Source organism: Uloborus diversus, chromosome 3, assembly GCF_026930045.1.
Source record: "Uloborus diversus isolate 005 chromosome 3, Udiv.v.3.1, whole genome shotgun sequence".
In the NCBI taxonomy this organism is placed as follows: domain Eukaryota; kingdom Metazoa; phylum Arthropoda; class Arachnida; order Araneae; family Uloboridae; genus Uloborus; species Uloborus diversus.
The window spans coordinates 154,542,260-154,554,850 of record NC_072733.1 but is presented as its reverse complement, the minus strand read 5'-3'; the positions used below and the strand labels follow the sequence as shown (position 1 = coordinate 154,554,850).

The window sequence follows — 12,591 nt, the reverse complement described above, 5'->3', positions numbered from 1 at the left end:
TATTTATAAAAGAAAGTCTGTTTTCATAATTGATCAAATCTGCACGATATCCTTCAGCATATCAAAAAAAAAACTTACGCGATTGCTTTTTATGAGTACTTTTTCACATTTATACTCAAAAAAGCGATTTTTAGAAATTATTCTTTTGGAGTGAAAAATTTATTTAAAACGAATACCTACTACAAAATACGAAATCAACATCATTTTCCCAAAAGCAAAACTCTACGTAACAGAACTTCAATTTTATGCAAATAACAAGCAATTGCGCTTAAAAAATTACATATTCTGTATATTTTGCAAGTTGGTAAACTTAATAAAACAAGATCTAAATGTATTTTCGCAAAGAAAAAAAAATGTTAAATATTTGTTCTTTACGGGAACTCAAAGTTAATTCTCATATATTTCTCCAATTTTCGTGAATTTCAATGAAACAAATATGAAGTCAAACCTTGATTTAAGGACACCTCTAAAAACCTGGTGTAAATAATATAAAGAGATTCAAGTCAAATGCAGAGAAATATGGAAATTAGTGAGATGCAAAAGCCTTCTGAAAATCATCAAGTTGAGAAATTGACCTGTTAGGCATTCTCAAAGTTAGGGTTTTTTTCCAAATCTAACCCTCTGAAATATGAAGGCGTAAAAATTGCTGTCTGTGGAACCACAAGCATCGGATAGTGTAATTTAAAATTTTCAATCATTCAATGTTTTTTTTTCTATAAGAGGTTTTTTTTTTTTTTAATCTGAATATTACCAAATATAGTTAGTTTCGGGGCATGTGCAGTTGAACTTGCAGCATTTTACACCGTCGTCGTGTAATTCCAATCTTCCCAAATAAGAGATTTTTTAAACGAAGTTTGAGTTTTCTCTTTTTTTTATGGGGAAAGTTTTAAATCATTATCTGAATACTTTTTAAGTTATATTTTTTTCAATGCCTTAAACTGCTCACATTGTTTTGTCCAAACCCTGTATATCGTAGGCTGGTGTAAAGCTTAAAATGTAGCATTTCTGTGAGCTTTGAATTGTTATTCATTCATATTTTATTTTCGGTCGACTAAAAATTATTTAGTACCTAAAATGAAAATTGGCAGTTAAAAATCTTTTATAAAAAAGTGCATTCAGTTGACTTTAGTTTCCGTATGAAAACAGATAGACTGATTGTTTGGTTAGTTAGGCAAAATATTTAGTTGGTAAATGGATTCAAACCCACGCAAGTAATTAAGACAAACATCATTATTAGACAAAACATTAAAATTACTCTTTGACTGGGAAAAGGGACCAAAAATTACCGTCCCGGGTGACACCCGTGCATGTACGTGCAACCAGGTCTAACAATTAATCCTGAGATATTTGAAAATTGACATTTTGAATTATGAAACAAGATACTGCAGTATTATTCGCTGGAAATATTAAAGTGCGCAAGCGATTCCTGTAGTGTACACATAGTAAAAGAGGATATGTGGTAAGGCTAATTCCGTAAAACGTACCTTTAAGAGATAGGATTTTCCTCTTTTTTCTTCACTTAGGATGGCCTTTCGTCCTATGCTCGAACTCAAAAGCGAGCATAGGAAAAGGTTGTACTCCGTACCGGCTTTTACCTGAAATTAACTCTTATTACGTCACTCTTTAAACCTTACAAATATGTTATTTTTAATTATAAATTACCAGCTGAAGATTTTATTTTAGTAGAAATTAAATCTCTACACTTACTGTTTGCAACATTTAAGACATTTTAAAATTTTAGAGGCAAGATTATTAACCTCAGTGAAGATTGTAGGAAACGGTTAATGCAAAGAAACAAATAGATGTTTTTATGAATCGCATGTAAATAAGTAATTACATTTCACCCTTTTGTGAAACGTGTGCATTTTAAGGTAAATTGTTTGCCAGATAAAAGGGAAAACATTGTATTTATGTTTTGAATAGAAAAAGTCCTATGAAGAAAATTATAATTCTCTCAATATATAATAATATTTTAACCTTTAAAGAAAAATTCAATTAAGGATAAATATGTGCAAATTGAAAAAAAAAATCTTACATTTATATTCTTTGGTGGCATTAATGCAATCATATTTCTTTTTGATAGCATAATTCCCATTCTGAAAATGTACCACGTAATCCTGAAACATTTCATTAGAACTATACTTGTTTTCATCATGGGCAGGATATAAATGTGAGTCAAATCATAGTTTGAAAAGTTTTCAAAAATATCTTCTTGGAAGCAGTTTTATCCTTACTTTTGTTTCAAATCCAGAACGTCAAATTCGTAGCAGAAACTATCATAATTTCTATTTCGTATTACATTAAAATGAACTCTTATTTCATGACTCTTCCGAAATTCAGTTCAGATAACTGAAGCCAAGGTACACCAAAAAAGAGAAGTCTAATTTAAACAAGTGACAATTAAAAAATATTCATTGAAAGTCGTTGTGTTTATTCCTTTTATTTATTTGTTCATTTGAACTGTAAAAAAAATCATCAGAAACGGTAGGTTCAATCAGTCAAATCTCTGAATTCTTTTTTCAGTGAAAGGTTGGTTATGAATCCACAATGTCTTTTAAATCTATTTTGAAGTTCATTTTTGCTCTTATTCAAAGGAAGTATTTCATATGGTCAAATAAGCCAAAGCCTGACAAGAAATTTGTTCAATAGCCTAAAATATGTTTTAAACATTCCAGTTCGATATTTTTAAAGTCAAGTACTAAATATTTATATGCTAAACGTAAACGACATTAGAAGGAGACATTTTTTTTTTTAATTTTTCGTTACATCATACTAAATTTTTCCTGATGAGACAACTGAAAAAATAGAATTAAATTTCAGATTAACAATTCATTACCGAAATTTTTCAGTTTTAATAATTAACCTCTAAACTTTTTCATACATCATGTAGTTATGAAATTTTCAAATGTAGCACTCTTTAAGGCTGATAAAGCGCATATTATTGAAAAGTTACTTCTTTTTTTTTCCAAACGAGGCCAAAAAAACTTTGAAGGCAAATCTTTCATGAAAGTGTTTGACAAGATCTGAAAAAGAAGAAATCGATAAATAGTTCTGGAGCCGGAAGTCTTCAATCACTTTCATCGTGTTCTGTTAGAAAATCACAGGGTTAACCATCTATATATCTGCGTCTGTGACATTTTTCCAAGAAAATTTATAGCTTCTTTGTCGTTGGAAAGAAAGATTCCTCACACTGAAGAGTTCTCTCAATTTTATTTCTTGAAGTCTAAGATAAAAACATTACATTTTATAGCGTTACCATATCAACATTGAATAACTTCAACTTTATCAATATTTCAAACGAGGTTTGAATTTCTGACCTTGCCTGAAATATCACTAGAAAAAGATATTATTCAGATGAATTTTTTTTTAAACCAACCGTTAAAACTTGCACAATAACTAAATACTTTCAAGTCATAGAAATGAAAAGCTGCTCACCTCATTCCTTAAATTTGGTAATGACGACCTTCTTGTGGTATCCAGTGCACATGGTGTTTTGCAAAATGAAAACAAAGGTATAGTCATGGTTTGACAGTATATTTTGATTAACGTCGATGAAAATCACATTAAGTAATCCTGATGTAACATTAAAAATTCCATGAAAAACATTCACTGACTTATTCTTTGGCACACACTTGACATGCTTCGGAGACCTTTTTTTTTTTTTTTTTGGTCAATTTTTTTCTGTGGGGAAACTAGTCAGGAACTTGTTTTCTTTACACTAAAAGCATAATATTTTTAATGCTTAATGACACCCCTATAGTTACGCATTAATGCATTTTGAATCGTTAATCTCATCTGTCGGTCTTCTTCAGCATCATTCATAAGCATACAATGAGCAACAAATTCTCACTGAAGAAATCCTTTCAAACAATGGGTTCTTTTAAAAATAAGGTGTTTGATCTTGCAAGAAAGCTTTTTTTTTTAATATTCAAATTTTCATATAGAGTAACAGCTTTTAAAATAATTGATTTCCTGTGGTTACGTGCTAAAAATCAAAATTGTTTGAAATATACTGGTATAACAATCCTTAATACTTCCAGTTCTTCCTCATCTTCTCGCCAGTGAAACATTCACTGACTTATTCTTTGGCACACACTTGACATGCCTCGGAGACCTTTTTTTTTTTGGTCAATTTTTTTTTGTGGGGAAACTAGTCAGGAACTTGTTTTCTTTGCACTAAAAGCGTAATATTTTTAATGCTTAATGACATCCCTGTAGTTACGCATTAATGCATTTTGAATCGTTAATCTCATCTGTCGGTCTTCTTCAACATCATTCATAAGCATACAATGAGCAACAAATTCTCACTGAAGAAATCCTTTCAAGCAATAGATTCTTTTAAAAATAAGGTGTTTGATCTTGCAAGAAAGCTTTTTTTTTTTAATATTCAAATTTTCATATAGAGTAACAGCTTTTAAAATAATTGATTTCCTGTGGTTACGTGTTAAAAATCAAAATTGTTTGAAATATACTGGTATAACAATCCTTAATACTTCCAGTTCTTCCTCATCTTCTCGCCAGTAATATTAAATATCACGTTTTCAGACAAATCCATCTGGCAAAATGGAGAGCTATGGTAACTCAAAATTGACCCTCCCTAAAAGAAGATAAAATTTCTCCTGCAACACGGAAGTTGTAACCAATGAATTACATAATAGTTCACTTACCTGGACGTCTCTGTACTTGTTGATACCAAATCCTTGCCACTTGGGAGAGGCAGAGGGTGGTTCAGTTACGGCTTGAAAAGCCATTGGATAGGCAGGTTCCAGAGGGATTTGAAAGAATTTCATCCAGTACTGATGGCTGCCACGGGACCTTCTCTCCAGGGACCATCTGGTCAGCGAGCCCTCGAAAGTGGGCCAAAGGCTCCATTGCCTTTCGGGTTGCTTAGAGACGTTAAATCTCTGATGAAACAAGAGTTTGGCTTAACAATTGCTAGATGGCCCTGTTGACCATTCTGTTTTCCGGGCACGTGCATCACTATGGATACCATGGAGCCAACAAAGTTCCAACGGGATGTTCTGCTCCACTGCTCTCGGAACAATTTGTCTTCATCGTGTATATCCTTTGCTGTTCTATTAGCGCTATTTATCTCTGGGTCTCTTCTCTTTTGAGGAATTTTGTGGTTTTTCCATTAAATCATGCAAAGTAGGTTACGTAAACCAACCGTACTTTTCCTAGAAGTCATCTTCGCATATTTATAGTAAATTACATTTATATTACAAGTTTTTCAGTCATTATAAGAAAATGCATGTTTCATCAACGATCAAACTATAAACTTGTTTGTGATTTATTTATTAATTTCATATAAAACTAATAGTTATTCTTTCATTTTACGGCATTGACCTCTATAGAAAAAAATGTTGAAAAAAGGAAAAATAATTGAAACTTTGGCCATTTTATTTGATTGATCTCTTTATTTGTTTAAAAATGATTATTTTTGTTATTGTTCTCCATTATCATTTTTCGGAAGCACACATTTAGAAACACATCTTTCACAATTTTTCTTCAACATTCCGCACTTATACGTAGGGCTACTGCTAAACTTCAGTTCAGCATTTTTCTAGAAATCACCAAATTTATTTTATTTATAATTTTCTAATTGTAAACAGCAAGATTGACTTGTATCTTAATTACTGAGTTCAATGCATCACAGTTCGCATTGCTAACTATATAAATATATTAGAATGTACGTTTTCATCCTTTTTTTTTCTTTGTCACACAACAACACTTACAATTCTTTGCATTCGAAAACATATTTAGATGTAAAAGTGTTGACTGCGATTAGTAAAAGAATTTCTCTACTGCATTTTCGAAATAAAACTGTAATTTGCATTTTTGAATTCCAATCTTCAAAGACTTTCAGATATAGAGGAAGCTGCTGTACCCACAGACGGTTGTACCTATGGACGTTGGTCGGGAAATTCTGGGTATCGTGGAGAGAGAGATCCTAATTGGGGTTCAACATGTGTGTCACAGACCTCTCCAGTACCCCAGGAAGTTTCAACGCCATCAAACGAATAATTAAGATTATATCACATTTTTTCGGTTTTAATAGGATCTAAGTAAAAAAAAAAAAAAACATGAGCAATTTCTTTTTTTTTATCGTTCGTCGTGGATTTTATTATTCATTTTTGTTGTAGGTGCCATGATTCCCTATATTGTGAAGGTTTTGTTTCTGATTTTCAATGTTGTAAAACTGTGGTCCTGTCGATGTGACTGGCTTGCAAAACCAAAATGGCGTACCTTTTTACCCAAGGACACGTAACTATATGCACCCACGGACGGCAATTTTTTGTCTCCTTGGGTCACACGTGAGTCTTCTTATAATGTGAAGTACCTCAAAATGGTGCCTTGTCATCAATGTCCGAAATTTGCTTTCAACAATGATAATGAATTTGAAGTAGGGCTTGAAGATATAGTGTTGAAGTAACCCCCACCTGTTGTAGGTTCTACAGACCGTCAATCCACCTGTTTTTATTTGAACTCGACTTTCACAGATTTTTGTTGGTTTAATCTAAACTGAGTTCTTTTATAATGGGTTAATTTTGGTTAAAGGTTTCAATTTCCATATACATTGAGGTTATTATGTAGGTACAAAGAGAGCCATAATATCATGAATCTAGTTATTGTTTTGTTTAAAATCATATTAATTATTCATAACATCATTCACTCTCTTGAGAGTAATAATTTTTTTAAAGAGTTCACTGATGTTAAAAATTAAGGAAAATTAAAAAAAAAGGGAAAAAGCCTTCGATTAATTTTCAAAGTTTAATTTCTGTTGGATATTTTATTTAATGTTATTTTCAATGTATGTTTGAAACATTTCAATATAAAATGACTATAAAAATGTATTGAGTATAATTGAGTTCCTCAGACCGATTTATATATATATATTTTTATGTCCATGGGTACAAAGGCACCTGTCCGCGGGGTGAACGGGGTGTTGTACCCACGGACAAAAAAGATGGTTTTTAAGAAAAAAATTGAAGTTGAAAGCTTTGAGATTTTCATTTGACAAAAATTGCCAAATTAGATGATAAGTTGTAGATTCTGCCAGAAATTTTTTCCGATCGATTATCCATTCCCAGAGACCAGCAAAAATTGAAATGTAAATTTTGTCCGTGTGTACAGCAGCTTCCCCTGTGCATTAGAGATGAAACGTCTCAGACCGAAATTTTTCTTATCCTTCAAAGGACCTTGCTGTTTCAAGCTTTTATATTCCCCTACAAACTAATGTAAAGAAGAAAAAAAAGAGCTGCGCTGTCTCCAACGACGTGCGGCAGACTTTTGAGTTGTGTACAATAACACTGATATCATGCAAGTCTTATGTAAGATAAAAACTAGTCTTGCAAAGGCTTTTTTTCTTACTTTCAGTAAGAAATGATCGTCTCTGGCACTTTTTGCAAACATTCGGTCGTAATAGCAGCTCTGACGAGTTGAAATTCAACCAGTCACATTTTCTTAATGAGTTTATGCACTGCACCTAGGCTTATTTTGCATTTTGAAGCAATCTCGCGTTGTGTATAAGAAAGATAATTGCGTTCGTGAAGAGTAATGACAGATAAACTTTTTCTGGTCTCTAAATCTAAGTTTAAAATTTCTCAGAACGAGCACTTATGGATAGTACACTCTGTACAATAATAATAGACTCACAGAATGAAAAACTTCGTAATGATTTAGAATATCATAACAAGCAGCGCACGCAACCTGCAATGCCATACACAATAGACAAAGCGAGTGTACTTATCTCAGCCTAACTCCACCTTAAAGTATGAAGCCTTCAGCTAAAAGCGATATACAGGTGGCTGAGCCATTAGCAACCAAAATGAAAAAAAAAATCAAAAATTCTCTCTTCTTCACATGAATTCGCCCAAGGTTGTAATCTTCATTTCGTCCTGCTAGAGAAAATTGCCGTATATGGAGGAACAGCAAATGCTATGTTCTTAAAAGTCATCAGAATGTTTTGTAAAAGTTTCTTATTTTCTAATCATTATTCAGTTCACTTTGTAAATAAAGCAAAGTCTTCAGAGTTTCGAGTGAGACAATAGAGAGAAATCAAAATTGTTTCATAAATGAACCTATTCAGAAATGAAATGTGGTTGAGTGCACAACTTTCTGTTTCGCGGATTGTGTTGAAACTAGTTCAGTGCATCTTTTATTATTTTAATTAAAATAAGAGAATGAAACGCACAACCAACAGAGCTATTTATTTTTTTCTTCGAAATGCTCTAACTCCAAAAAAGATGAAATATAAAGAAAAAAAGTTAGAAGGCCTGAAACATAACACAGGACCCGATTAAGATGCCGGGAAATCATGGGCCAAACACTTTTTCGGGGGACCCCTGTAGCCAAACTTTACAGTTTTGGCCATTAACTAAAAAAATTTTAGCCATTTAGGAGTCTTTAAAAAAGGGTGGGCCTTAGACACAGCTTAGTTGGCCTATTCAGTAATCAGGCCGTGCATACACTCAAAACTTTGTACTATGCAATGAGTCTAATAATAGGTTTAAATCAGAGTGAAAGAGATAGATAAATCTTTGGACAATGACCAAATAAAAAGCAAAACCAATGTAAATATTGCGCAAAAAAAAGACGCGATTTTATATAAAAAGAAATTGCAGTTTCAAAATTATTCATCGCCCAGCTAAGATAGCTAAAACATCATCTCAGTGAAAATTTCTGTAGTAGCTTTCTAGCCACATCTGCTCATTACTGAAGATTTCAACAAACGTTTTGCTGTTCTAGAAAATTTGGCATCTGGGACCTACTCAGGTTTGTTCCTGTTCGATATATTTTTTAATTTTAATAGTATTATTATTGCAATTATTTAGCACAGAATTTGAAATACGAAACAAAGAAAAAGATAACTCTATAGTGAATAAGCATTTGATACATTTATTCGTAAATAAGTTTTATGATACGTGAGCTTAAAATGCAGACCATCTGCATTTAGAAGAATTTTATTTCTTCCTCTAAAAAAGGACATTAAAACAATGCTGCATTATGTATTTTTTCTAAAATAAAAAAGGAAACGCATTCCATTTGAGGATTACAGTTAAGCTTAAGATTAATGATATTTAAGCAAACAAAACCTGAATGAAAAAAAAACTAGTATGTATTATCCAATTTATTTAAATTTAACTTAAACATTCCGTTTTCTTTATTATGGTCTGTTTGCTATTTTCTATGACACTAACGTGAAATTGTATATTACGTGAAGTTGTATCTCTTTCAACGTAAATATTTATGAAAAAGCTGCATAAATCCTGTTTCCCGGCATAAAAATAAATCATTTTATTTGTTTACGGGATGAAAAATGTCTCCCATTCTTTTGGAAGGAAAACCCATTTTCTTCCATACACATTGAAAACTAAGTTTCAAAAATTTGATTTCCAAACCAATGCAGCTACAAATTTTAGCTTTCAATTTCAACAAAAAAGTATGTCTAACCTATTTAAAAAGAAAATGTTTGAAAACCAAGATTTTTGTTGGACTTTGGTTTTGGCATAATTTTGTAACATTTTTATTAATTGTTCTTTGTAAACTGCTCACAGTCTGTTATTTCCTCTATATTAATTGAAATGCGTTATCAAAGATAAATCAAATTTTTTTCAACTTTAATTTAAATTAACAAATCCTGACAAAAACAAAAAATGTGTATATTTGTGCTGTTAGTTACGAAAAAACAATGAAGTTAGAATTGTACAAATAGCAACTATAAATGAAGACAAGTATTTCACATTGGCAAAGCCACTTTTTTCGATGGAAAAAAAAGCGAAACATCCGGAAAAAGCGAATGTATAGAAATTTTATTGAACTGTATTTAGGAGGCTGGGCTAATATTTTGCTCTCGAACATTCAATGCGCTTGACTTATAAAATTAATCCTTTGTCTTTCACGCATGAAATTTTCTTTTAAAAATGTAAAAAGTTGTAGCAGACATAATTGTTTCAAAATTTTAAAGACTTTAATGGCTGTTTTTTTTGCAGATTCAGAAGAGTGTTACAATGCTTTCCTAATATTTAAGTTTTCAAAAAGTTCGAAAAAGAGAGCAGGACTTTCTTGACCTCTTCAGCAACACCCTTTTTTTCCTCCACTGGAACTTATGAACATGTAGAGTTTTATTTATGCAATTTATATTACTCTTTCTCAGCAAACATTTTATTGTGAACTAGCTGCGTTGCACGGTCTACCTTGAAGATAAAAGATATGTCAAGTGACGCATGTTCAACAATTAGCCTTAAATAAAAGAAAAAAAGTGCAGTTTTCCGTCATCGTGCAAAAGAGCAATTTTATGACTAAAACTTTTAATTTAGACCTCTTTGAATTCTTTCTTAAATTCCAAAAGTTTGGTCATTATTATTAATCGGCGTAAACATTCCGTTTCACGAATTTTCTGGCTAAAACCCTCCTAAGGAGAATTTCACCCTCCGTTGGGGCGAAAAAAAAATCCTATGTGAATTCCAGTGCATCAAAAGGACCTCTGTGCGGAGTTTGGAAAAAAAATTCGATTCCAAATGTGGATTTGTGTAAGGAACAAACACACACACAAACACACGTTCATTTCATATATTATATTGATAGAAGAGATGCCAAAGATATTCATTGATAACTTGCAAACGTTACTTTCATTTATTTTTTTATTTATTTGTTTATTTTACAAGTTTTAAGTACCCAAGCATATAGGCTTTCAGTGTCTATTTTCGTCATTAACAAAGAAGGATTTTAATTACCCAATTACTACAACGATAATATTTTAAGACTATTACTCAGATAAAGAGCGGTAAAAAATATAATTGTGCCTACACATTAGCCTCATTAATTTCACTAAACGTCAGTTCTCAAATACCTATCGTTCTTTTTCTGGCTTAAATGCTCTCCCCACAATTGCCGGTCGCTTCAGTGCGTAACCTGCTCGGTTGACCTACATACTTAATGTCTAAAAGTATGAAGTTTTCTAAGGATTATCGTAAATTGCAGTATTTAACCTAACGAGATATTACGGTTGTGGATGAAATTTTTAGCATATGGTTTTTTTATTGGATACTTTTATATTACTTATTGCATCATGTTTGCTAGTTCCGCAATTCATCGCAGATTATTATATAGAGCTTTAGAAAACTGGGCTAAAGCGTTTTTGATTTCTTGCAAAGCTGCTACATGTAATTTAAAAATTAACCGTCTGGAATGTTCGTCCTTTTTTTTATTTACTTTTTATTTTTATTTATTTATTTTTTTTTTATTTTTATTTATTTATTTATTTATTTATTTATTTTGACTAAATTTGAGAAAGTTAATAAATGCTACGTTGGAAGACGAGTTGGCAGTTTTTGATAAATGTGCCGATGTAACGCAGGTTTTATTTTATGTCGCTTATAGGAAATTTCTTTAAAATACAACAAAAATATTAATGTTTAACTATTATTACATATTCAGCATGGAGGAAAAAGAGCAAGTATGGGCACTTTTCTGCTTTTAATTTGAAAATACAAAATAAGTAAATGAGAGGAAACAAAAAATGAATGATATCAGTCATTTCAACTCGAAAACGAAACTTTCCAAGAAGCCTTATAAAGCACTTTGGAAAAAATGGGTAGCAAATATCGACCTTCTTGAAAGTAATTATAAAACAGCATCATATGTTTTTTTTTTTTTTTTTTAACAGGAAAGAATATTATTCAGGATGGTATAAGATAGATTCATTGCGATAAGAAGGCTATTTGTTCAGATATTGCAAATACAGATCACGCTCTTTCAGCAACGGCCAATCTAAGTGTGCCAACCTCTGGCAAAAAATACATTTGTAGCTGAACTTACAATTCTTACTAGGGCTTCATAGTTATCTTGTATTTCATTTATAGAAATTTTTCATCAGAGTTGCTTTTGATTCTAAATTTGTCACTCTTATAGGGGGACCCACTTACCCCATAGTGAGGTAACCCACGTACCCTTTGCGGAAAAAATGCATGGAGTAAATGGGGTCCCTCCTCTTAAACACTCCTCTTTTTGCATAAAGCATTATTGTATTATGCTTCATGAAAAAATGTATATTGCAGCATGCACTTTAAAGTAAACCATACATTTAATGAGCATTAAGTTTAATTAAATTTACATTAAGTTTAATGAGTATGAAAAAATAATAAAAACTGGTCTAGAAACACTTATTTGAAAAATGTTTCTTGAACTCTCTGAGAAATATTTTTCGGATTTTTTTTTTTTTTTTTACATCAGTTCTATGACCTATCAAAATGTTCCACGAAGTCCAAATATGTTTAAAACCAATCACTGTGAAGAAATGTGACATAATCAGTGCAAAAAAAAATGTTGAAGTCACATGTATATTTCAGTTTTAGGGGGATCCACTTACCCCAGTGACCCACTTCCCCAAAAAAACCTTACCAGAAAAACTTCCCAGTGAAAAAGATACACCTAAAGTTTTGATTCATATGTTGTTTTTTCTGAACTATCTCCAAGTCCCTACTCAACCGGTAACACATCTCTGGTAGGTACGGGGAACCCTGGGTTGTAATGTAATGTTTGTTGTCGTTTCTTTAATTTGATTATGTTTGCTTTGAGCTGTGTACAAAT

The 12,591-nt window shown here is 31.7% G+C and overlaps 1 protein-coding gene across 1 annotated transcript in view; it reads right to left on the bottom strand.

The window, feature by feature from the left end:
• LOC129219002 (uncharacterized) overlaps positions 1-4,790 on the bottom strand; it is a 32,511-nt gene extending 27,721 nt beyond the window's left edge. Inside the window, exon 1 of the mRNA XM_054853321.1 lies at positions 4,668-4,790. Coding sequence (XP_054709296.1) covers positions 4,668-4,790 — 123 coding nt within the window. The remainder of the gene's footprint in view (positions 1-4,667) is intronic.
• Positions 4,791-12,591: the final 7,801 nt, after the last annotated feature.